The sequence below is a fragment of the Euleptes europaea genome, chromosome 2 (assembly GCF_029931775.1).
Source record: "Euleptes europaea isolate rEulEur1 chromosome 2, rEulEur1.hap1, whole genome shotgun sequence".
Classification (NCBI taxonomy): Eukaryota; Metazoa; Chordata; class Lepidosauria; order Squamata; family Sphaerodactylidae; genus Euleptes; species Euleptes europaea.
Genome location: NC_079313.1, coordinates 5619930 through 5647018, shown reverse-complemented (window position 1 = coordinate 5647018; position 27089 = coordinate 5619930). Strand labels below are relative to the sequence as shown.

Genomic DNA, 27089 nt, shown 5'->3' with positions numbered 1-27089 from the left:
AATTCCGTGAATCTATAATTCTGTATAATTGTATAATTCTGTGAATCTATCATTTTAAAATGTTCTTAAATTTAACCCGGGTTATTTGATATACTGGAAGTTATTCGTCTGAATTATTATATTGATTCTATTTTTATTGGCCTTGGACTGTATTAAATTATTTATTTATTTACTAAGGCATGGATAACTGTAGCAAAGTGCCATATGAATCTTAACAAAACAAATGACTTAATACATGTTGTAAATAAACACAGTCTTGACTTATTCCTGTCTTTTTAGGTTGTTCTTGCTGAGAAGAATGAAAACACTGACTCTACAGAGCTGAGGGGGAATCAAACAAAAACATACATCCCACTTGATAGAAGAGAGAGAAGAAGAGTTGGTTTTTTATATGCTGACTTTCTCTACCACTTAAGGGAGAATCAAACTGGCTTACAATCGCCTTCCCTTCCCCTCCCCACAACAGACACCCTGTGAGGCAGGTGGGGCTGAGAGAGTGAGACTAGCCCAAGGTCACCCAGCTGGCTTCGTGTGTAGGAGTGGGGAAACCAACCCGGTTCACCAGAGTAGCCTCCACCGCTCATGTGGACAAGTGGGGAATCAAACCCAGTTCTCCAGATCGAAGTCCACTGCTCCAAACCACCGTTCTTGTGTGTGTGTGTGTGTGTGTGTGTGTGTGTGTGTGTGTGTGTATATATATATATATATATATATATATATATATATATATTATTTTTCAAAATATTAAATTGTAAAGGAATACGTTTCAACAACATATACATTTTATGAATAGGCAGCGTAAGAAGAAATGTAACAATATTGTCGAAAAGCTCTTTCATCATTAAGAAGATATAATGTAATAAAAAGACTTCCCCTTCATCTTCCTTCGTCTTGCTATAAATTTATACACTCTTTTGTATTTAAAATTCTAATCCTACTAGGATATTCCAAACTGTAATTTCAATTCTATTTTCTATCACTATAATAGATATAACAGTTACATATTATCTTTTAACTTAAAATAAAAGTAGAAAGGTTATTTTCAAAAATTATCATTAAAGTAAAAGGATCAGATCAATAATAACTAAAGTTTGTTGGTTATTATTAAATTCCATAGTAAGCTCTCCGAGTCTCTCTTTCACCCATAGGTTGTACGATGTCTTTTGGATTTGTTCTTGCCATGGATTTTAGTTTTTCCACCACTTCTAGAGTTTCTTATGTCTGTTCCTTTTTGTCCAGGTTTCAAAGATGGAGCTTCTTTCCCTTCTTCTTGTTCCTGCTTCTGCTCTGGAATAGTATTGATTAGATCTTGTTCATAACATTTCAGGAATTTTTCAGTGTCTTCCAGTGAAATGATGGTAATTCTGACCCCTTTGTAGGTAAGAGTAAGTCCCTGTGGAAATATCCAGGAAAATCTTATTCCATTCCTCTTCAGTATCACAGTGAACTCTTTATACATGTTTCTCTTCATCATCAAATGTTGAGGGATATCCTTGAGTATTATCAATGGGTTTCCCTTCATTGACAAAGGATTGTCGTAAAAAAATTGCATGATCATGTCTTTCATCCTATTGTCATAGAAGGAGATCTTAACATCTCTGGTCTTCGATTTTTCCAATCTGGATGGTAAAGGGATTCTGTATATTCTATTCATTGCATAGTTCAACTCTTGTTCACTTATCTGAGTTAGATCAGCCAATGATTTTATAATTGATTCTCTGGTATCACCTAGTTCTTCCGGCAAATTGCAAAGGTGAATATTAGATTGTCTCATTTTCATCTCCATCATAGCCAGTTGTTCTTTAATGATCTCTTCTTGGGAATGCATAGCTTTAATTTGTTGATCTTGAGTTTCCAGTTTTTTCTTTATTTCTTTCTGTTCTTCAACTGTTTTTTTTATTGATAAATCCATTTGTCCCATATTTGTTTTCATTCTAGTCACTTGTGATTTTATGTTTTTCATGTCACTTGTCAGAATGTCCAGTTTTTGGTTAATAGATTTGTTGGCGTTGGTTAACATGGTTAACATGCCAGTTAATTGAGTCAATTGATGTGACATTTTTTCTTGTTGTTTACTTATCAGATCCTGTTGTTTTGCTAGCATTCCCTGTATTTTTTCCCCATCTCATCCATATTTGTTTTTTTTAAAAGGGTTCCAGAAATTTTGATGTTACAAGAGAAGTGATGCTTAAAAATCCAAACTTTAACAAAGTCAAAACTTATATCCTTAACGTTTGTCTTTCGAATGAAATGGCAGGGCTTAGTTCTGTTTACTTTATATTTCCGCCAACTTTAATCAGTTTAATTTTTCCAGTTATACTGAAAATGTAACTTAAAGTTTCAACAAACCATCAAGTTTTAGTGACACTCTAGCTCGGCAGTGGAGTAGGAAGTAGACAGGATGTTGTTGGTTCGCAGACCTTCCGTCGTTTCCTCTCTATGATCCTGGGTTATAGGAGATATTTTGTAGTTGCACGAGGGAAACGCATTTCCAGTCCAACGATTTAATCTGTCCTCTCCGATCTCGGTGGTACTGTGTCTGAGTTATAGGGTACGTTGAAAAGCAGCGAGTATATTTCCTTGCAGTCTTCCGGTGCTCCGAGATAGATCATTCCAGTGAACACGTGGCTGGAGGACCTTCTCAAGCCGGGAAGACCCAAACGTATTTTTCTTGTTTACTCCCACCCCTTTCGACGTCTCGGGATCTGATTGGTAGTTGTAATGTCTTTCAAAAGTTCCGTTTGTTGTGTCTAAGTACAGATCAAATAGATAGAGTTCCTCCCAGTTTATCTAGTATCTCTTTAATTCCAAAGTCACTTATTTTTTGGGCGAAGAAGCGCGGATTGCATAGGTGATTTTCCCGGTCTTTCAAAACTTCAAATTCAAGGTAAAAACAAGAGAGTTCTTGTAACTTACTCAGATTTTGGAAGATGCGGTTTCCATTCCAAAAAAATTATTATTTAAGTGTTGATAGATAGAGGAGGTCGAAGATTGAAGCCAAAGAGACGTTCATGGCGATGGAAATTCCCTCAGTTGCCGACGGGACAGCATCCACTCCTCCGAGAGGCTTGAAACTCTCTAAGAGAATATGGGAGTCAAACCGCTCTTCGCGGCATGCAGGGGTGATCCTGCTTCCCAGTCCGCTATTTAGGACTGGGGTGGAGTGCCTTATTGTACCCAGTTTGAACGTTTCTTGGATTCCTTCGGGGAGATCCCCGAGAGACATGGTGCTTGGGCCAGCGCTCTATCGGAAGTCCTCTTCAAACCACGGTTCTTAGCCACTACACCTCGCTGAGTGAAACTTGGGTACCAAAGCCAGGTGGCTTGTCACATTTTGTACTTTTTAAGACAAGATTAAGTGAAGACTGTGTTTATTTACAATATGGATTAAGACATTTGTTTGGTTAAGATTCATATGACACGTTTGCTATAGTTATTTTGAAATCTGACACAAACCGCTATTGTTATCTGGAGACGGCACAAACTTGTGCATGATACACTCGTAGCAATAAGCTTGTTTAATTGGTAAGGCCGACTGGTCCGTGCGCTTCACTGCACGGCGATTGTTCACAGCCGCCGTAGCTCACCATGTCCCAAGCAAAGTTGCCCAGCCAGTAGACCCCGGGTTTCATGCCGCTGACGATCTGCAGGTGCTTGGCTTTGCTGACCCGCTCTTCGATGAGGAAGAGGACGAAGCTGGCGGGGACGAAGGACAAGGCAAACATCACGCAGATGGAGACCAGGACATCTACCGAGGTGGCCATCCTGGAGGAGGAGGAGGAGGAGGAGGAGGAGAAGAAGAAGAGTTGGTTTTTAGAGGCCAACTTTCTCTACCACTTAAGGCAGAATCAAACCGGGTTACGATCTCCTTCCCTTCCCCTACCCACAGCAGACACCCTGTGAGGTAGGTGGGGCTGAGAGAGCTCTAAGAGAGCTGTGACTAGCCCAAGGTCACCCAGCAGGCTTCATGTGGAGGAGTGGGGAATCAAACCCAGTTCTCCAGATTAGCCTCCGCCGCTCATGTGGAGGAGTGGGGAATTGAACCCAGTTCTCCAGATTACAGTCCACTGCTCCAAACCACCGCTCTTAACGACTACACCATGCTGAAGAGAGGGGTCCACGAGCAACACGAGCTGGGGCAGGGTGGTGGTGCGAGAGTCTGATCTAGGACTGCCCCACACCCCGCCAAGAAAGTTGGAATGTTTATGAAGATTCTGCGACACCGCCAGGAAGCCGTTTACAGAGAGAGGCAACGGAGAGCTTCCTACACAACCAGGCGGTACTCACAGGGCTGCCTCCGAGAGCTGCTCCTTGGTCAAGTTGAGCGGGTGGTTAATCACCATGATACCGTAGCGTGAACGGTCTAAGCCGGCAGGAAGACTGGCCCGGAGGAGGCCATTGTTCATCACGTTGACGAAAGACACCATGGCGTGCCACCCCTTGTTGTTGAACCAGACCTGGGATAGAAACATGACAAATTAGTACTGCTTTCACAAGGCCAGACGCCAGAACTGTATATGGGAAACCATCCGCCAGCAGTGACCCACCAACCGACCCCTTTCCATAATCTGACATTGCCCCAACACACCCAGAGCCCATAAGAAGAACCCTAGTGGTTTGGACCAAAGATCTACCTAATCCTTCACCCTGTTTCCATTGGTGACACATGAACACATGAAGCTGCCTTCTACTGAATCAGACCCTTGGTCCATTGAAGTCAGTATTGTCTACTCAGACCAGAAGCGGCTCTCCAGAGTCTCAGGCAGAGGTCTTTCACCTCACCTACTCGCCTAGTCCCTTTAACTGGAGATGCCGGGGATTGAACCTGGGACCTTCTGCCTGCCAAGCAGATGCTCTACCACTGAGCCACGGCCCCTCCCCAAAGCTGTGGATTTGCTTTGGCTACCCAAAGATGAACACATGAAGCTGCCTTCTATTGAATCAGACCCTTGGTCCAACAAAGTCGATATTGTCTACTCAGACCGACAGCAGCTCTCCAGGGTCTCAGGCAAAGGTCTTTCACATCACCTACTTGCCTGGTCCCCTTTAACTGGAGATGCCAGGAATTGAACCTGGGACCTTCTGTGTGCCAAGCAGAGGCTCTACCACTGAGCCACCGCCCCTCCCCTGCCACAAAATGAAAAGGTGACCAGGGAACCTAAGGGTTGAGTGCAGAACTCAAAATTCTTAAAAAGTAATATATTTATTAGGCGTACTCAATAAAATGGTTTAAAACACTGGCCCTGGACTGCAGGCTACCTCCAAAGCCACAAGTATAAACTGTTACAAAAATAATCAGCACCGCTGATGTAATGCAAAATATAAATGACCAACAGACCATATACCTTATATCCTGCGTGGCTGCATGTGAATTAATTCACATCTAGCCATGCAGATATAAGGTAAATATGTTTCCTTAAAAAAATTATTTAAAATTGTGTTAAAATTGGGCTATAACAATTATTTTCTTCCCCACCCTTTTAAGGTTTACAAATTTCAGATAAAATACCTTGTCGAGTGTATTTCATGATGTGTTTTTGAATAATCATGTTTTGTATAATTTGACCACAGAGGAAGGCTCAAGAGGCCGAAATGAGTATGGTCTATTGACCAACAACATTTCCCAAGGTATAAATGTTTGTAAGTTTGTAAGTATCTAACAAAAGTGAGCCTGGACTTGGGAAAGCTTATACCTGGGAAACTTTTGCTAGTCTTTAAGGTACTACTGGACTTGGGTTTTGTCCAGCTCTACAGTACCCTCTTAGAGACAGGGCGATCGAACTGTACCCCGTATTGCAAATAACAGCCGCATCAGGAATCTGTAAGGTACTACTGGACTCAGATTTTGTCCAGCGGGGTGTAGTGGTTATGAGTAGCAGACTCTAATCTGGAGAGCCGGATTTGATTCCCCACTCCTTCAAATGAGGGGCAGACTCTGATCTGGAGAACTGGGTTCGATTTCCCGCTCCTCCACATGAAGCCTGCTGGGTGACCTTGGGCTAGTCACAATTCACTCCGAACTCTCTCAATCCCACCTACCCCACAAGGTGTCTGTTGTGGGGAGAGGAAGGGAAGGCAATTGCAAGCCGGTCTGAGTCTCATTAAAGGTAAAGAAAATTCGTCTTCTGCTGCTTCTCCTCTTATCGACAGGGCGATCGAACTGTACCCTGTATTATAAATAACAGCCACCCCAGAAATCTACTCAAGGGCATTACAATACTGGCCTGTCTATTTTCAACCCCTCTCTTAACACCACTAAACAAGAACAAACCTTGACATTGTCAGATGACTCCAGTCCATCAATGAAACTACTAAGGTTGCTCAACAGCTGGTCCAGAGAACTCCCCTATGGATCAGAAAATATTAGGAAACAACTGAGTGAGGACTAGAAGCTTGAGAGCTTGGCTTTAAATGCCTAGATAAAGAGATAAGGAAACATGAAGGCACTTGAGTCTAAAAACTGGTTGCAATTTCTTTCCACCACACCACCTCAGTAGTGGACACGTTATAACGTCAAATAATGTTCACAAATATTCCAACTGTCTATGGCAGGGGACTGAGGATCGTCAAGTTACAGGATGTTCAAAAACTCAGCTAGGCGTTGTATAGGGAGGCCAGGTGACTGTTAATTGCCCACCAAATTAACAGGCCTGCCCGCCGCCCCTCAGCTGGCCGGCGGGCAGAAGAAGGCCAGCTGAAAGGGGGGAGCTATCTACCCGCGTGGTGGCAAAATAATGTCCCCTGCGGGTTTACCCCAGAAGGGAAGGGGACGCTCTAGCAAGTCCCTAGAAAACTTATATGGAAACCAGGAATCGCCCCTCCCCCACCGAAGCTCTCACTGGTGGCAAGGGGGGTCACGGCAACCCTAGCAATTTGAGGGGAAAGGAGGAGCAGCCAGGATAGGGGGGCTCACCACAGTGCTGAGTACAGGGGAGGGACATATATAAGCTCTTCAGTCAGCTGATGGCCTATGGCAGGGGTCCCCAAACTTTGGTATTTGTGACACAGGATGGTGGACACAACTACAACATGGCTGCCACAGGAGGCGGGGCCATCTACAAAATATCAGGAAGTGAGGTCATGCATAAGTCTAACAGTAACTCTTCAACATATCAGGGTGCTAAAGGGTCAAAAGGCTAAGGATTAAGGTCTTTTGAACAGTCCTGTACCCCTCCCTGTGGGATTTCTGGCTTCATCAGAGGCAGCCCCTATTTTCTGGTCCCCGCCCCTGCTGAACAACCATCCTGATATTTGCTTTTTGGTGATGCCGTGTTAAAAGTTTGCTAGTGCGAGTTTTTCAAGGTCAGGACTCAGTTAAATGACCAAACAGAGAATGAATGCACTTTTTTTCACTAGTGCACCATGCGCTTCAACGTATGCACATGGTCAGTCATGGTGCCACGCATGGCCAATTCTCCTGGAGACGAGAAGACTGAGAGGGGATTACCATCTTCAAGTACTTGAAGGGCTGTCATAGAGAGGAGGGTGCCGAGTTGTTTTCTGTTGCCCCAGAAGGTCGGACAAGAACCAACAGGTTGAAATTAAACCACAAGAGTTTCTGTCTAGACGCTAGGAAGAATTTCCTGACAGTTAGAGCAGTTCCTCAGTGGAGCAGGCTTCCTCAGGAGGTGGTGGGCTCTCCTTCCCTGGAGGTTTTTAAGTGGAGGCTAGATGGCCATCTGTCAGCAATGCTGATTCTATGGCCTTAGGAAGATGATGAGAGGGAGGGCATCTTGGCCATCTTCTGGACATTGAGTAGGGGTCACTGTGTGTGTGGGGGGGAGGTAGTTGTGAATTTCCTGCATTGTGCAGGGGGTTGGACTAGATGACCCTGGTGGTCCCTTCCAACTCTATGATTCTATGATTCTATTTTGCGCAGTGCAGCTAACAGAGCATATTCTGAACCGTGGCTATGTAAGCAGAGCGGAGGGAAGAGTGTCAGGCCTTCCTTAGCAGCAACAACTTCCGGCCCCAACTGAAATGGGGGTGATATGCAGCCCTAATGCGTAGATCCCCACGTCGCTCCCTGCTTCCTAGCCAACCCCAAACTGGTCCTCACCTGAGTGATGCTGAGAAAGCCACGGATCTTTTCCACAGTAGCATTCACTTCCTGGGGGGTTGGCAGAGCTTGCAAGGGGCGGGCACCCAGAGAGAATCCGCCATACCTTGTGGGGACAGAGAAAAGGAACAAATTCAAGTTACTGCTCCCTTCACCTTCATACACATGAACACATGAAGTTGCCTTCTACTGAATCAGACCCTTGGTCCATCAAAGTCAGTATTGTCTACTCAGACTGGCAGCGGCTCTCCAGGGTCTCAGGCAGAGCTCTTTCACATCACCTGCTTACCTGGTCCCTTTTAACTGGAGATGCCGGGGATTGAACCCGGGACCTGCTGCATGCCAAGCAGATGCTCTACCACTGAGTTACAGACCCATACAAGTCCAGTCACCTCTGAGAAGCAGAAGCCACTAAGGGAGGGTCCATGGGTCAGTGGCAGAGCATTTGCTTAACATGCAGAAGGTCACTAGTTCAATCCCCAGCATCCCCAGTTAAAAATAACAGGTCATAGGTGATGTGAAAGAGCCAGCATGGTGTAGTGGTTAAGAGCAGTGGTTTGGAGTGGTGGACTCTGATCTGGAGAACCGGTTTTGATCCCCCACTCCTCCACGTGAGTGGCAGAGGCTAATCTGGTGAACTGAATTTGTTACCCCACTCCTACACGTGAAGCCAGATGGGTGACCTTGGGCAAGTCACAGCTCTGTTAGAGCTCTCTCAGCCCCACCTACCTCACAGGGTGTCTGTTGTGGGGAGGGGAAGGGAAGGTGATTGTAAGCCGGTTTGAGTCTCCCTTAAGTGGTAGAGAAAGTTGGCATATAAAACCCAACTCTTCTTCTCTGCCTGAGACCCCGGAGAGCTGCTGACAATCTGAGTAGACAATACTGACTACTAATAGTCTGATTCAGTATCAGGCAGCTTCCTGCATGGAGAGGGACTGTGGCTCAGTGCTAGAGCAAGTTATTGGCATGCAGAAGGTCCCTGGTTCAATCCCCAGCATCTCCAGTTAAAAATAATGGGTCTTAGGTGATGTGATAAACCTCCATCTGAGACCCTGGAGAGCGGCTGCCAGTCTGAGCAGACAATACTGACTTCAATGAACCAAGGGCCTGATTCAGTATAAGGCAGTTTTCAGGCTAATTCCTAGAGGGAGGGTATTCAGAGAGATGCTGGGTCCCCCAGAAAATAGGCATACCTGGCCTGTTTCCCTCTCCACAGGTGCCCCCCCAAACAAAGCCAAGGTTTAGACACCTAGGATCCTTTTATGAGATGAAAAGCAGGTGCCAATGAGAACCACAATACAAAAGGCCACAAATGTTCCACATCCCAAATCACCAGCCTAGAAAAAAATGTGCATTTTAGAAACAAACAAAAAGTATCTTACCGCTGTTCATGAACCCATTTCTTGGTTCTTAACCTAAAATATTTTTTTAGGAGAGAGAAAGAAAGACAGCGTTGTTAATGAGGGTGTCAAAATGAAGTGTGCGCAAATGGGACATATTGGGAGCGCATGAATTGGCGCAAGTTCACGTCACACCCACACAGAAGCAGCAGCTATCGACAATGTTCAGGCTGCCACATGATTCATCGAACCCTAGCCAATTAACCATGGGAGTTTGAACTCGTAGATTAATTAAGTGGCCAGAATTTTGCAAAATTTGTTTCGCTCCTTGTTTTTGAAGAAACTAAACACACTCTTTTGTTTCTAGCGGATGACTAAGGAGAGGTTTTCCCTCTTGCACGAGAAAAGGAGGGATGCCTCTTGAAAAGCCTCATGAACAGGAGCTAAAGTGGTAACCCAGTTTCTGGACTGTACCAGTTACAGGTACAGCACATGCCTTGGGGGAGCGCTCAAAATGTACTGCTCTTCCATCCCCCTAAATACGCTGAAGAGAACATGAGCCGAACTCCTTTTCCCTGGCCAGCTCATTTTCTCCAGGGCATTTTTGTTTGTTTGTTCAGAATGAATTATGGTGAGTCCTGCCCCCATACTGAGGTGGTACAGTCCTAAAACAGGGTTAACTGCCTGGTATAGAAGAGGTATTGCTTCCACGTTACTCGCACAGGTAGGAATCTCTCTTCTAAGACTGTATTTACTACCAGGGTTTTTTGTTGGTTTTTAAATACTCATCTTTAAAATAGAAATATTTCAAAAACTCTGCTGCCCAATGACGGGGTAGAGAAGGACTCTTTAACGGACGGATGTTTTCTCAAAGCGATTGGTTCACAAAAATGCTGTAATCCTAATCCTAACCGCCTCGAACCGTCAGGGGGTACACTCACCCTTTGCGAATGATCCTGCTGTATGTTTTCACCAGGTAATCCGAAAGGTTCCTTCCAGTGAGGTTCTGTAGGATGTCACCTGTGTTAGTCTGCATCTGGAAGGTGCGATCGTCACCAAGGGGAGGAAGAGGAAGAAGAAGAAGGGTTGGTTTTTATATGCTGCCTTTCTCTACCATTTAAGGAAGAATCAAACCGGCTTACAATCACCTTCCCTTCCCCTTCCACAAGACACCCTGTGAGGTGGGTGGGGCTGAGAGACTAGCCCATCTTCTCCCAAACATTCCACCAATCCATGAAGCTCATCTGGAGGGCACATGAGAAAGGGTCTTTTCGGCAGCAGCCCCGCGATTATGTTTTCCTCAATTGGGTTGAGGAAACAAATTCCATTTCAGCCAGAATCTCTGTTGTTAAACTATCTTCCTGATATTCCGAGAGACCAACCGATAGTTACGTATGTTAACTGCAGCTAGAATGGTCTTTGCTAGGCAGCGGAACCAGAAAACCTCCCCTAAGATACATGATTGGATGTCAAAAATAAAAAAGGTTTATATTTTAGTGAAGTTAATCACTTACCAAAAAAGAAGACGATATTAATAGTGTAGACCTGTTATGGACAGGAACGATTCAAAGAATGTAAATGTCCATTTTATAATGAGATATAGTTTTGGTTAAGCGAGAAGGGGCTACAGATGAAGGGTTTTAAAGTATTTCTTTATGTGATTATGTGACTATTTGTTTGTAGTTTATGTATATATTTATTGTTGGCTGTTCATTTTTATTAATAAAACTTTTTTTATAAAGGAACAGCTTCCCCAGGGAGGTGCCCCTGGCCCCCTCACTGTCAATTTTCTTTTTTAAAAAAATTATGTTTATTTATTTTACATATTAAAAATACCTAGTGTGAAGATTAGAAAAATAGTTTAAGCAAATAATACAGATTTAAAAACTGGGATTACTTCTACTTATAACAATATTTGACAAGTTCATACCAAGGACATAATTAAACAACCATAATGTGAGCAATCTTATAATATATAATAGAAAACATCTCTATACTTCAAAAGAGTTACAAAATTCAAGAGTAGCTTAACTAATAGTCAGGTGTGTCATATAGAAGACAGTTCAACTGATAGATGGAATATATATCTTCGTTTAATTATTTCTATTATATCTATAATGCCATCTAATTATCTCTATTGATCTCTGCATACCATTCGTTTCTATATAAACTCAGTAATTATTTTAAACGTGATGGTGAAATATATTTTTTTACCAGATTTGAGAGAATTAATTCCAAAGTATGTATTTCCAAGCAATATGCTTTAAAAAATGTTACATGTTAACAGGCTCTCAGACCTAACTATCAATTTTCAGGAGGGAGTTGGTCAGTTTTATTTAGGACTGCATTTGACTGATTTTGTTTTTCTTTATTGGCAGTCCTAATTGGAGTTGACAAATAATGACCTTTTATGCGTTTTTACAGTGGTTGTTCTATTCATATTGTTTTATTGTGTTTTGTTATACAGGTTGAGTATCCCTTATCCGGGAAATACCTGGAGATTTTGGGGGCGGAGTCTGAGGAGGGCGGGGTTTGGGGAGGGGAGGGACTTCAACGCCATAAAGTCCAATTGGCAAAGGGGCCATTTTCTCCAGGTGAACGGATCTCTGTCAGCTGGAGATCAGTTTTAACAGCAGGAGATCCCCAGCTAGTACCTGGAGGTTGGCCACCCTAGGTAGGGGGGCACAAGCTCAGAACTCCTTGGCTGAAGCCCTCCTTCCCTCCTCTCCCCCAACAAACCTGATTTATAAAACACAGGAAAAGCTCGCGGTTTACCTGGGGTGGCGGCAGCCCTCCGGCCGCTTCAGGGCAATCAGGCAGCATCTTCCGAGCCATCCGGGAACTGCATTCGCATGCCGGAGAGGGGTCTGCTGGAGTCCAGTTGCCGTTCTCGAAAATGTCCACCAGGGACTGAGGCACTTGCGGGGTCACGAAGTTCCAAGCGTGCGAGGCCGGCAGTGAGCACGGCTGCTCCCTGACACCCTCAAGGCAAGCGGGGAGCAAGAAGAACGAGGCCTTGGGTTAGGATTTGAGGGCCCCACCACGAATATTACGTAGAATAGCAGGCGCACACGCTGCTTGACCATGAGAAGCAAATTAAATAACGAAAGACCTCCTGGGAGCTAGATTGAAAACCCAAAGAGGCTGCTCGCCGTATCTCTGCATGACTCACTGCTCTGACCTTCCCATCAGCCTCATAGAATCATAGAGTTGGAAGGGATCTCCAGGGTCATCTAGTCCAACCCCTGCAGGAAATTCACAACTACCTCCCCGCACACCCCCGATAACCCCTCTTCCATGTCCAGAAGATATAAAAACCAACCCTTCTTCTGTTAGCACCTCACTGGCCCCATCCGGTTCAGTATTGAGTGCTTTGTGGAATAAACCTTTTGCAGAGACGTGGCCAGATGAGCCCCACCCCTTCATACAAGCAAAATGCCCCTAAGACTACCTCTGCCCCCAAGTACCCTTGATGCTGCCAGGTGTCCCTAAAATCAGAAACTGGCAGCCTGACTCCTGTTGATTTCTATGTATGATACATACATACATGGACCTTCCAACTCTATGATTCTATGATTCTCATGATCTGCCTAAGGTCACAGAATCAGCATTGCTGACAGATGGCCATCTAGCCTCTGCTTCAAAACCTCCAGGGAAGGAGCGTTTACCACCTCCCAAGGAAGCCTGTCCCAATGAGGAAGGAACAGAAATATTCTCCAAGGAACAGAAATATTCTACAGTACCTTAGTGTCAAAGAGACTGGATCATTCTATAAACTTCAAATGGCAGAGATCTATGAAATTACCCACGCTCCGAGCTGACCACAGCCTCTTTGTGTGAGGCGCCACTTGGAGCTGGCCATCTCCAAAATCGCACATCGTGCCCACATCAGTGAATGAGGCCCGTCTCCGGTACAAATCCAGAAACAACATGCCTTAGCAGTTGAAGAAAACCCAGGGGTACTCACAGCTCTGAGGCACTTCTCTTGCACCCGGTGCCAAAGCCAGGGTCTTCCAGAAGGGCTTCCAGGAGTAGTGCAGAGTCTGCGTCCCCTGGGGAGTCATCACTGGGTGAGAACGTGGAGAAAACAACCGAAGAGATATAGCGGTTAGAGCAGGAGTCCTCAATGTGGGGCCTTTCCTGGCATTAGGGGTGCCAGCTCCGTGTTGGGAAATACCTGGAGATTTTTTGGGGTGGCCCCTGAGGAGGGTTGCCAGGTCCCTCTTTGCCACCAGCGGGAGGTTGGGGGGGCGGAGCCTGAGGAGGGCGGGGTTTGGGGAGGGGAGGGACTTCAATGCCATAGAGTCTAATGGCCAGAGCGGCCGTTTTCTCCAGGTGAACGGGTCTCTATCGGTTGGAGATCAGTTGTAATAGCAGGAGATCCCCAGCTAGTACCTGGAGGTTGGCAACCCTACTCAGTGATTGCAGGTAGGGTTGCCAGCTTCCCCTTGGGGAAAAACTGGATATTTTGGGGTGCAGCCTGAGGAGGCGTTGTTTTCGATGGGGGAGGGTTTTAGGGAGGGGCTGTGGCTCAGTGGTCGAGCATCTGCTTGGCATGCAGAAGGTCCCAGGTTCAATCCCCAGCACCTCCAGTTAAAAGGGACTAGGCAAGTAGGTGGTGCGAAAGACCCCTGCCTGAGACCCTGGAGAGCCGCTGCGGGTCTGAGTAGACAATACTGACTTTGATGAACCAAGGGTCTGATTTTTTTTTTTAGAGGAGGGGCTGTGGCTCAGTGGCAGAGCATCTGCTTGGCACCCAGAAGGTCCCAGGTTCAATCCCCAGCACCTCCAGTTAAAAGGGACCAGGCCCCCCCAGCAGTAGGGGATGTGAAAGACCTCAGCCTGAGACCCTGGAGAGCCGCTGCCGGTCTGAGTAGACAATACTGACTTCGAAGGAACAAGGGTCTGATTCAGTATAAGGCAGTTTCATGTGTTCTCATGTGTTCATGTGAGATATAATGCCACAGAGTCCAATTGCCAAAGCGGCCATTTTCTCCAGGGGAACTGATCTATGTCACCAGGAGATCAGTTGTAATAGCAGGAGATCTCCAGCTACTACCAGGAGGTTGGCAACCTTAATCGTAGGGCAGTCACTCACTCTCACTCTCAGCCTAATTTACCTCACAGGGTTGTTGTGAAGGAGGGGAGAACCACATGCGCCACCAGCAGCTCCATGGAGGAAGGACAGGTTAAAAACGAGGCAGATGGACAAAAGATGCAGACTGATTTGATGGAATGAAAAAGGGGCCGTGGGGAGACGACAGTTTTCTGACCAGCGCGGAGAAGAGGAAGAAGAAGAATAGTTGGTTTTTATATGCCGACTTCCTCTACCACTTAAGGAAGAATCAAACCTTCCCTTCCCCTCCTCACAACATGCACCCTGTGAGGTAGGTGGGGCTGAGAGAGTGTGACCAGCCCAAGGTCACCCAACTGGCTTCATGTGTAGGAGGGGGGAAACAAAACCAGTACACCAGATTGGGAGGGTAAAAATGTAATAAAATAAATAAATAATAATGAAGAAGAAGAAGAGTTGGTTTTTACAGGCCGGCTTTCTCTACCACTTAAGGGAGACACAAACCGGCTTACAATCGCTTCCCCTCCCTACAACAGACACCCTGTGAGGTAGGTGGGGCTGAGAGAGCTGTGACTAGCCCAAGGTCACCCAGCTAGCTTCATGTGGAGGAACGGGGAAACAAATCCAGCTCACCAGATCAGCCTCCCCCGCTCATGTGGAGGAGTGGGGAATCAAACCCGGTTTTCCAGATCAGAGTCCACTGCTCCACACCACCGCTCTTAACCACTACACCATGCTGGTACCAAACTGCCACCAAATTGCCATTACCAACCAGCCAGTTGCCCACCCTTCTGCAGGACGAGAGCAAAGTGATACCTGAAAAAGGTCGTTTGGGGCCCGTACATCCAGGGCGTGAGAGGCAACGGCGGGTACCTGCCAAAGGGTGGGACGATCAGGCTGAAGAGCAGAGCGACGCAGACGAAGACGGCAGGAAGCACAATCTGGAAGGGAAACACGGAAAGGGTCAGGCGCAGGCACCCGTCGAAGGCCCCCCCCCCCAATTCTTTAGGCAGAGAAAAGGGGCGTTATACTTGTGCAAAGAATCCCCTGGTGCTTCGCCGGGCGTACAGGAACCTCTTGGTGAAGAGGGCACACAGCTGCTGATACGTCAAGGCCCAGCCCGTCAGGCGGCAGGAGTCCTGGGCGCTGGTGCCACGCAAGAGATCCGTCTCAGTTGGTTCTTCGGCTGGTGAAAGAGCAGGAAATGCTACAACAGTCCATGGCTTTACCTGGCTCCTTCCCGCTTGGAAAGGAATTTACCGCCTTTAACTGTTTATCTTACCACACTTTGTATTCCTAGCGATGTATCAAGAGTTTGGAAATGTTATAAAAAACATCGCTTTAAAAGGGTTTTTGGATGCCACGGCTAAAAAATGGTTGAAAGATGTCTTCACAGCTAAAGGGGCCAAACAAAGTGCGAACAGTATTTTTTATAACATTTCCAAACTCTTGATACATCCTTGGGAAGACCTAGTGCGGTAACAGCCAGTGTTTGCTCTCAAAAATCACCACCACCCCCCGTTCTTCTCAGAAGTTTGTAACTTCAGAATGTACCCAGGGCTGTTTCTGAAGGGAAGCCCTTCCCTTCCTCTCCTGAAATCTGCTAAGGCTGCCCATGTGCTTTTACAGGTTGTCATACAGCCATGAGGACCGGAACCTTGATTTGAAAATAAAAAGGACTATTGCCAATATCATATTATATTCAACATTATATTGAATAATATAAGTTAACTAGTATACGTGTAATAACATGAAAAGCATTTGTCTTGCTTCATTTGAGTAACTTAGACAACACTGCATAAAAGATAAATTCAATTTATATTACATAATTCACATTGTGAGACATAAGAACATAAGAAAGGCCCTGCTGGATCAGACCCAGGCCCATCAAGTCCAGCAGTCTGTTCACACAGTGGCCAACCAGGTGCCTCTAGGAAGCCCACAGACAAGACGGCTGCAGCAGTGTTATCCTGCCTGCGTTCCACGGCACCTCATAGAATAGGTATGCTCCTCTGATCCTGGAGAGAATAGGTGTGCATCTTGGCTAGTATCCATTTTTACTAGTAGCCATGAATACCCGTCTCCTCCATGAACATGTCCATTCCCCTCTTCAAGCCTTCCAAGTTGGCAGCCATCAGCACATCCTGGGGGAGGGAGTTCCACAATTTAACTAAGCATTGTGTTGGTGTTGTGTGAAGAAGCACTTCCTTTTATCTGTTTTGAATCTCTCACCCTCCAGCTTCAGCAGATGACCCTGTGTTCTGGTATTAGAAGGGAGGGAGAAAAGTTTCTCCCTGTCCATTCTCTCCATCCCATGCCTAATGTTATAAACCTCTATCATATCTCCCCTTAATCGCCTTCTTTCCAAGCTAAACAGCCCTAAGCATTTTAACCGCTCCTCATAGGGCAGTTGCTCTAGTCCCCTGATCATTTTGGTTGCTCTTTTCTGCACATTCATCATCAGGGGAGGGGCTGTGGCTCAGTGGTAGAGCATCTGCTTGGCATATAGAAGGTCCCAGGTTTAATCCCCGGCATCTCCAGTTAAAGGGATCAGGCAAGTAGGTGATGTGAAAGGCCTCAGCCTGAGACCCTGGGGAGCCGCTGCCAGTCTGAGCAGACAATACTGACTTTGATGGACCGAGGGTCTGATTCAGTATAAGGCAGCTTCGTGTGTTCGTGTTATTATCATTATCATCTCAAGCTGCCACTCGGTCCTGGTGCCCGAGATGCTGAGAAAAAGTCAGGAACAGATTTCTCCACCCTTTGGGTGGAACCTGGCTGCCACCTGTACTGTTTTTCTGAATCCCTAATTCAACCGGCGGCCAGGCGCTGAAAGAAGAGGCTAGGGCCTGTGCGTTGGCTTGTTCCTGGGCACCTCTCAACTATGCATTCTGGGAAGAAAGGCAGCAGCAGAGAGAGATCAGATCGGCAAGACCAAGAGTCTTCCTCCCAGCCTGGCAAGGAGTTCTCTCCCTCTTCCCAAGCCAGCTCCTAAGTTTCGAAAGCATCTCGGCAGCCCTGCGTGCAAAGAGCTCGGGAGTACGTTTTGGGCACAAAGGGGGCCGTCCTGTCCCAAACCGTTTACCTTTCTTGCATCCTTTGCCTTAGCACAAGGGTGGGGAACATCAGGCCTGGGGGCCGTTTAAGGCCCGCAAAATCATTTGGTCTGGCCCATTGTGGGTCCTGGCAGATCTCTAGCTCAGAAGGATCTGGCGATCCGCCCCCTCCCGCGGACAGGAATAGCCTCTGTTCAAGGCAGATGTGAGTTTGTTTTGCTGAGAAAAGGAACCTTTTCCCCCCTTGCAAAAGAGTCGTTAGCTATGGAGCTGCTAGGACCGCCCAAGAAACGGTATTAACCCTTTCTCACCAAGGCCGTGTAGAAACATATTCCCTCTGTACTACAAGAGGGCTGGGGGCAGAAATGGCAACAATGGAGGGGTTAAAAGGGGGCAGGGCCAAAATGCGCGGGGCGGGGGGCAAGTTCTTAGCCAGTGTGTCCTCATTTCATCCCTGCAGGTGGAGGTAGCAGGAGCTGGCTGTAGAATCCGGCCCTGACTGTGTGGAGCAGGAGCAACGGCGTGCGGCTGGATGGCTACGCCCGGCTGGTGCAACAGAACATCCTGTGTCACCAGGTGGGCGAGTGCGCCACCGGTTGGATGCCTGCCTGCTTGCCCGCGCCGGGAGGTGTCATCTGAGGCAGGTGCCTGCTTGGGGCTTGGTCGGCCTTTTTTGTATGGCCCGCGAATGATGTTTTAAATATCCAAATGGCACTTGGCGGGGAAAAGGTTCTCTACCCGTGCCTTAGCGGAAAGATTGAGGAAAGGAGGAAGAAAGAGAGAGACAAGAGGTTCGGATAGAAGTCCTTTTTGGGCACAAGGGGGGTCATCCCATCCCAAACCGTTTACCTTTCTTGCATCCTTTGCCTTAGCAGAAATAGCGAGGGAAGGAGGAAAAAAGAGAGAGAAAAGAGGTTAGGACAGAAGCCAGCTTTCACGGCTGCCCAGGTGATCCTTCCCACCTGCCTAACCCACTGCAGACTTCCAAATTTTTCACCCAGAACAAAAAGGGTCTGATAATTTCAGAGGGTGGCTGTGCTGGACTACAGTAGGACACTTAGATTCGAGTCCTGTAGCGCCTGAGAGAGCGACAAGATTCATGGGGTATAAGCTTTCGAGAGTCAACGCTCCCTTCTTCAGATACCGGTATTTGAAGGGCTGTCATATACAGGATGGAGCAGAGTTGTTTTCTGCTGCCCCAGAAGGTCGGACCAGAACCAACGGGTGGAAATTAAATCAAAAGAGTTTTCGGCTAAACATTAGGACGAACTTCCTGACAGAGCAGTTTCCCAGTGGAACAGGCTTCCTCGGGAGGTGGTGGGCTCTCCTTTCTAAGGGTTTTAAGCAGAGGCTAGACGGCCATCTGACAGCAAGGCTGAGTCTGAGAAATTAGGCAGATCTTGAGAGGGAGGGCAGGAAGGGATGAGTCAGTGTTAGGCCCTCGTGGCACTTCCTTACGTGCCCAGGGCAACGCCGATCACCACTTTAGGCCCAAGAAGGAGTTTTCCTCCAGGCCAGATTGGCCAGGGATCCTGGAGGTATTTTGCCTTCCTCTGGGCATGGAGTAGGGGTCACTGGGTGTGTGTGTGTGTGGGGGGGGAGTTGTGAATTCCCTGCGGTGTGCAGGGGGTTGGACTAGATGACCCTGGAGGTCCCTTCCAGCTCTATGTTTCTTTTATAAAAAATTTTTAAGATTTACAACAATACAGCATTAAAAACAAAAATATTTCCAAACAAACATCAACAAATACTTTTAAAACCTATAAAACCTATAAAAACAATCAATCATTTCCAAACAAACAACAGAATGTAGACTTTTAAGTGTGCCCTCCATTCTGGATATTGTGGGATTCCACATTCCATCTAATTCCTCTATGCTTTTGTTATTTTGAAAATAAGTCCATTTGATCAGTACATAAATCTCCCTAACTTTGTCAACTGACCCTAGAAGCTAAAATGACTAAACTGAGGCTATCGTATTTTGGTCACATTATGAGAAGACAAAAGTCACTGGAAAAGAAAATTGTGCTAGGAAAAGTGGAAGGCAGCAGGAAAAGAGGAAGACCCAACAAGAGATGGATTGACTCTGAAAAGGAAGCCACTGCCCTCAATTTGCAAGACCTGAGCAAGGCTGTCAAAGATAGGACATTTTGGAAGACACTGATTCATAGGGTCGCCATGGGACTTGACGGCACTTAACACACACACACACACACACACAACTTTGTCAAACCAATTATTTAAGTTTGGAGAATTTGTTCCTTTTCAACAGCTGGCAAAATCAGCTCTATGTTTCTAAGTGTCACGTGGCACATTTATACAGGGCAGGTCTGCCCAGTGGCTGCCTCCTCACTGCCCAATTCGTGGGCCAGAGAACCGGATGGCGCTCCCCTAAGACCGAGGGAAGCCAGCCCCACGTGCCAGGGGGCAGCTGACTGGATCAACCGCCACCGCTGTCTCTAATTTGAGACTTCAGCCCCTGAGCATGCCAGAGCGAAGAACCCTCGCCCGCCCGACAGCCCCCAACCCAACCTGGCTTACCCGGTTCGGCATCAGCCATTTCTGTGTCCTCACTGAGGGCCTTCAGAGGGTACGCGGGGGCCGGCGTGGATGTGCTGAACCTCGGAGGGGCCTCAGCAGCACCTGCATAAAGGAGGGAGGCAGAAGGTGCGTTGCCAGTTCGATAAGAAATGCTGGTGGCCGCATACTCGAGCACTAGTGTGGTGAACAGCAGACTGTCAATAGGAATCGACTGGTCAATGCCTGGCTGGACAATGGTAGAACTCATAACACTCAAAAACCACAGGGAAGAAGAAGAGTTGGTTTTCATATGCCGATTTTCTCTACCACTTAAGGGAGAATCAAACCAGCTTACAATCACCTTCCCTTCCCCTCCCCACAACAGACACCCTGTAAGGTAGCTGAAGCTGAAAGAGCTCTAAGAGAGCTGTGACTAGCCCAAGGACACCCAGCCGGCTTCATGTGGAGGCGTGGGGAATCGAACCCGGTTCTCCAGATCAGAGTCCACTCCAGATTAAAGTCATACTAAGAGGAAGCATTGAGGAGTACCCGGACGCTTCCTCTTAGTATAAGCCCAGCTCCCCACTCCCAATTCCCAAAAAGGGGGCTGGCTCCCACCGCTGCAGCGGTCCCCCTCTAGCCAAGTCAGAAACAAGAAAGCAAACGCAAATGGCTTAAAACTGGAAAATAACAAGGAACCAGGCCAGGCTCTCAAAGCCTCAGTCTTCCTGACCTATAAAATGGACGCAGTAACCAGCAGTCTGGAAATCCTCGTGTTGTGGGAATTGTAATCTGTATTCCGACAAGCAGATACCGTGGGGTATGACTAAAGTCATACAACAGGTAAATGCAGTATGACCGGGGTGGGTGCGGGGAGACCAGTTGGGAGGTGGCTCCAATTGGCGGACCCCAAATCTCCGGCAAAAAGGCCTTTGTGAATCTGCCCATTTTGGATGGAATATGTTTTTCAGTTATGTAGCTAAGAAACAGAAGTCAAAATCACTAATGTTCAAAAACAGTAAATGTATATTATAAGATACGAAACTATAATGATGAGATAAAGAAGTCAAATAATTTAATAATTGAAGGATAATTTCAGGGAAGCTCCGATACAATGTAATTATTTAATTGAATATGTTTCTGTGTTTATGTTTAAATGTTAGTATGTGTAGCGTTAAAAATATATATATTATTTTTAAAAATCTGCCCCATTTTGAGCGCACAGTGTTTGACTTGGGTTGCAAAGATCTGGGTTTGAATTTCCAATATGTTGACCGGGTGGCACTGAGGCAGTCTCTCTCTCTCCTTCCCTCTCAGTCTCACCTACCTCGCAAGATTGTTGTATGGGTAAAAATGGAGGAACTGGGAACCATGTATATTTCCCACAATTCCTCTGAGGAACAGATGCATTGATTCCGTTAGGTCGCCGCCGGTACTGCTCAAGCGCACAGATTTAGGCCACTTTCTGGGGCAAAGCCCTTTTCCAGATCTTTATGCTGTCTGTAGAGGTGAGGCGTTACACACATAGTTTTAAAACCGGTCTGAGGCATCAACTGATTCATTGTCAAAGGGGTGATGTTTTAAAAAAAGAATTAAGAGCACCCGTTGGCTTTCTTGGTTACCTTCTGCATCCACACCAGTGTCCTCGGCCACTTTCAAGAAGATCTGGGGGGGGTGGAAACGAAACAAAGCTCAGACCAGAGTCCAAATGCACCTGTCGTTGATCAGGATTTGGTTTCCTCTTCCCCTGCCGTGAGTGGTCTTTCACTAGACGGGGAACGGGGGGTATTGTCCACTGGATTCTGACACCCAGAACTGAACATGACGGGAGGGCAGGAAGGGTTGCGTCAGTGCCTGGCTCTCATGGCCCTTTCTTAAATGCCCAGGGGAATGCCGATCGCCACTTTGGGGTCAGGAAGCAATTTTCCTCCAGGCCAGATTGGCCAGGGATCCTGGAGGGTATTTTTTGCCATCTTCTGGGCATGGAGTAGGGGTCACTGGGTGTGTGTGGGAGGGAAGGCAGTTGTGAATTTCCTGCATTGTGCACAGGGTTGGACTAGATGACCCTGGTGGTCCCTTCCAACTGGATGATTATAAGAGGCTGATGGGAAGGTCAGAGCAGTGAGTCATGCAGAGATACGGCAAGCAGCCTCTTTGGGTTTTTGATCTGGCTTCCAGGAGGTTTGGGGTTTTTTTCCCATCTTTTGAGAATGGAGTAGGGGTCACTGGGTACGTGTGTGTGGGGAGGTAGTTGTCAATTTCCTGCACTGGGCAGGGGGTTGGAATAGATTACCCTGGTGGTCCCTTCCAACTCTGTGATTCTCTATTATTCTAAATCTTCTGCGGGGTACCTCTTCCAAGCTGGTGTCAGAGATGCCGTAGCTGGAGATGCCAAGTTCGCCCAGGCGGCTGTCCAGTTCCCGGAACAACTCCCCAAACGCACCCTCTTTGGCACCGCTGTACGGCAGGACGTAGAGCACCTCTTGGCCGATATCCTCGGCCAGCCGTGAGCCCGGGACCAGTTTCTGGATCAGAGCTGTGAGCTGTTGCACATCTGTATACAAGCCAGAAAGGGGAAGGGAGGCTGACTTCAGAGAGCAGGAAGGTGGGCACGTGAACACACGAAGCTGCCATATACTGAATCAGACCCTTGGTCAGTATTGTCTACCCAGATCAGCATGCGGCTCTCCAGGGTCTCAGGCAGAGGTCTTTCCCATCACCTACTTGCCTGGTCCCTTTAAGTGGAGATGCCTGGGATTGAACCTGGGACATTCTGCATGCCAAGCAGATGCTATACCACTGAGCCACGGCCCCTCTCCATGGCTCTCCAGGGTCTCAGGCAGAGGTCTTTCCCATCACCTACTTGCCTAGTCCCTTTAAGTGGAGATGCCCGGGATTGAACCTGGAACCTTCTGCATGCCAAGCAGATGCTATACCACTGAGCCACGGCCCTTCCCTCATTGGAAGACCAGGTTGAGCATCCTTCTAACACAACATCCTTTGAGAAGCCTACCCTCCCTCCCATCTCCAGCATTTGACACTCAAAGGTAGACTGCCTCTGGACATGGAGCCACATTCACTGAGCCCACATTCTATTTAGGCACCCTCCACAGCTAACTGCGATCCAAGCAGCCAAATCGATCTGGCATTAAGTTTTTCTTGCCCTTCAGGCTTTTACCACCTTGCTGTTCTCTGCCAAGGGGAGCCCCGGCGGTTTCCAACTTGGCTCGTCCCTCTTCCATTTCAGCCCCACAACTTGTAAGGGAAATCCGGTCACCCAGCAAGCTTCTCCATGGCAGGCGGGGGAATCGAACCTGGGTCTCCCCAATCCTAATCCAGCATTCTGACCTAGCAGCCTCAATAAAAAAAATTGGAATAGATTCTGTGGGGAGTGGTGGCCGTGGGCCAACAGTAAAACACCTGCTTTTTATGCAGGAGATTTTGGGTTCTATCCCAGGAATTTCCAGGTTATGGAAAGGGTTTAAGCACATAAGAAAGGCCCTGCTGGATCAGCCCCAGGCCCATCGAGTCCAGCAGTCTGTTCACACAGCGGCCAACCAGATGCCTCTAGGAAGCCCACAAACAAGGCGGCTGCAGCAGCACCGTCCTGCTTGTGTTCCACAGCACCTAATAGGCCTGTTCCTCTGATCCTGGAGAGAATAGGTATGTATCATGACTAGTATCCATTTTGACTAGTAGCCATGGATAGTCCCATCCTCCATAAGAACATAAGAAAGGCCCTGCTGGATCAGACCCAGGCCCATTGAGTCCAGCAGTCTGTTCACACAGCAGCCATCCAGGTGCCTCTGGGAAGCCCACAAGACGGCTGCAGCAGCATTGTCCTGCCTGCGTTTCACAGCACCCAATGTAATAGGCCTGCTCCTCTGATCCTGGAGAGAATAGGGATGTATCATGACTAGTATCCATTTTGACTAGTAGCCATGGATAGCCCTCTCCTCCATGAACATGTCCATCCCCGCTTCAAGCCTTCCAGGTTTGTAGCCATCACCACATCCTGGGGCAGGGAGTTCCACAATTTAACTATGCGTTGTGTGAAGAAATACTTCCTTTTATCTATTTTGACTCTCTCACCCTCCAGGTTCAGCAGATGACCCCGCATTCTGGTGTTATGAGAGAGGGAGAAAAACTTCTCCCTGTTCACTCTCCCTGTTTCAGGAATGACTTTTTTCTGCCTGAGACCTTGATGAGTCACTGCTGGGAAGAGTAAAGGATACTGAGGTAGAGGGACCAAGGGTTTGGCTTAACGTCAGACCAAAGCTCTATCTCCATCTTTAAAGCTCAGGCTGCCAGCCTTCAGGTGGGGCCTGGAGATTTCTTGGAATTACTGATCTCCAGGTCGCAGAGATCAGTTCCCCTGGAGAAAACGTGTCCCTGCTTTGGAGGGGGGGCTCTATGGCATTATGCCCAGCTGAGGTCCCTCCCCTCCCCAAACCCTCCCCTCCAAGGCTCCACCCCCAAATCTCCAGGGATTTCCCAACCCCGATCTGGCAACACTATTACAGCTATAAGCAGCCCCATACTGGGCCTACCTTACAATGCTGTTGTTGGGACATTCTTATATCTGGGAGAACTGGGGCCATTTATGCAGGGCTGTTTCCCCACAGTGACCCCTGCTGACTGCTTTGGGGGTTCGTTTTGCTTATGCATGCCTTTCCCGACTGTCAGAGGTTACCTCACATTCCCTGCATGTTTTGTGCACGTTTTCCAGATCCTGACTAAAACAGCATCCTGTGCAAAATGCGCAGAAATGCGCGGGAAGAGCAAGACGACCTCTGACAGTCGGGAAAGGCATGCATAATCAAAAAGAAGCCCTGAATCCGTCGGCGGGGTGACGGCGAGGGAAACAGCCCCGCATAAATGGCCAAAGTCCACATACCATGTTTGGAAGAGCCAACGTGCAGACAAGGATATCCCCAGGACTCTCGCCTGACCTTGCCCAAACGGGGACCTGAGGGCACATCTCCCCCCCACCCGCACTCAAACAAACAATCCCGTTGTAATCAAGGGAGAACTGCAATCTGGATTTCGTCCCTTCCTTCTCCTTCCATACCTATTCCAACCCTTGCAAACATCCGCTTACCAAAGACACTGGATTCGCTGTTCGGTTCGCTCCCTAGACCTGTATTGCTGCTCCTCTCCGAATTATCATCATCCTACAGAGAAAAAGGCGCAGCCTGAACAAACATACCAAGGAGACTTCAAACAGCTCTCTCTCTCTGTTTTCCAATTTAAATTTAAAAAATGATTTCCTTTCCTTAGATTTAACAGCCATCGGCTATTCTTTAGTAAAAGGCGAAAGATTTATACGATCTGCAGAGAAACCATCGGCTATTCATCTACCATTTCACGCCTTTTTTTTAAAAAAGGGAGAGATGAAAATTACTTTTTTTCTTGACGCTACACAGAGAAAAGTTGCCACGTCTCTTACACAATTCACTGATCCACTTGACAGCAGGTAACGCAGTGTGTGCTTCTCAGATAGTGTCATTAGCTGTTTTATCCAGGGAGTAATATATTTATTGCGTGCAGCATTATTTTGTGAACATGCTCAAACAATGTGGGTTAGGGAACATTTCCATTCTGCCCTTCCCAAAGGCTCACAAGCAGCCTTTGAAAACATGTTAAAAACTGAAGCTGCACGCTCGAAACATCTGTGCAAGTTAAAAACGCCAGCCAAAGATCACAACAAGGTCAGAAACCTTGCTGAGAGTCGCTCAACTCAGGCGGACTAAAATATGTAACAGTCCCACAGTAGAACTTAACAAAAATGCCCTCTGGAATAACCAGGCCTTACAAAACGCCAGGAGAGAAACGCCGTGCCCGCAGGTTTATACCAGGAAATGCAGCCCTTCATATAGACCACTGGTTCCCAACCAGGGGTCTGTGGACCCCCAGGGGTCCTCGAGAACTAAATTAAGGTCCACGAAAGAAAGTTATAAACCCTTAATAAATTAATATTTTCAATTAAAAGTTCTCTATTATAAAAATATATATATTCAAATATTATTCTAAGTTTAATGTTTAACTAACAGTTATGATTAAAGTTTATTTTAAAATTCTCTGAATTTTTATTTTGAACCTTGGGGTCCCTGCACCGAACTAAAAAGTCCTAGTGGTCCCTGGTCAAAAAAAGGTTGGGAACCACTGATATAGACAATATGGGACTCGAACCCACATTTTTCCTCCACCCAGCCATCATTTCGACTTAGGAGAAGAAGAGTTGGTTTTTATACCTCGCTTTTCTCTACCATATGGAGTCTCAAAGTGGCTTACAATCACCTTCCCTTCCCCTCCCACAACAGACACCCTGTGAGGTAGGTGGGACTGAGAGAGTTCAGACAGAACTGTGACTAGCCCAAGGTTACCCAGCTGGCTTCATGTGGAGGAGTGGGGAATCAAGCTCAGTTCTCCAGATTAAAGTCCACCACTCATGTGGAGGAGTGGGGAAACAACCCGGTTCTCCAGATTAGAGTCCGCCGCTCATGTGGAGAAACAGGGAATGGAACCCAGTTTTCCAGATTTGTGTCTGCCACTCTTAACCACTACACCATGCTAGGTATCTTTCATGGTGGCCCTCTTACGCTGGCTCTCTTACACTCTTACATGGTCTCCCCTTCAGCAGCTAAAGGTCACTGCTTCCCCATGGAAAATTACTTGCTGAAGGAGAGAGGCAGAGAGAAATCGTGGAGTGAGAAAAGGTGGTGTGAGAAAAGGTGGGCAGGTGGTTTCTACGATCACGTCCAGCTTTCCCTGTCTATCTCTGGGAAGCATTAAAAATCAAAATTAAATCAAAAGTGTTTCTGTCTAGACATTAGGAAGAATTAGAGCGGTTCCTCAGTGGAGCAGGCTTCCTCGGGAGGTGGTGGGCTCTCCTTCCCTGGAGGTTTTTAAGCAGAGGCTAGATGGTCATCTGTCAGCAATGCTGATTCCATGACCTTAGGCACATTGTGAGAGGGAGGGCATCTTGGCCATCTTCTGGGCATGGAGTAGGGGTCACTGGGGGTGTCGGGGGGGAGGTT

The 27089-nt window shown here is 47.1% G+C and overlaps 1 protein-coding gene across 1 annotated transcript in view; it reads right to left on the bottom strand.

Moving 5' to 3' along the window:
* The window catches only part of ABCA7 (ATP binding cassette subfamily A member 7), an 82341-nt gene that overhangs the window by 16555 nt on the left and 38697 nt on the right, over positions 1-27089 (bottom strand). Inside the window, exons 22-35 of the mRNA XM_056867660.1 lie at positions 25151-25223; positions 22401-22603; positions 21672-21714; positions 20071-20172; positions 15505-15659; positions 15290-15414; positions 13367-13465; positions 12175-12373; positions 10341-10435; positions 9442-9474; positions 8060-8165; positions 6272-6346; positions 4288-4457; positions 3588-3765 (exon numbers count right to left, since the gene is read on the bottom strand). Coding sequence (XP_056723638.1) covers positions 3588-3765; positions 4288-4457; positions 6272-6346; positions 8060-8165; positions 9442-9474; positions 10341-10435; positions 12175-12373; positions 13367-13465; positions 15290-15414; positions 15505-15659; positions 20071-20172; positions 21672-21714; positions 22401-22603; positions 25151-25223 — 1656 coding nt within the window. The remainder of the gene's footprint in view (positions 1-3587; positions 3766-4287; positions 4458-6271; positions 6347-8059; positions 8166-9441; positions 9475-10340; positions 10436-12174; positions 12374-13366; positions 13466-15289; positions 15415-15504; positions 15660-20070; positions 20173-21671; positions 21715-22400; positions 22604-25150; positions 25224-27089) is intronic.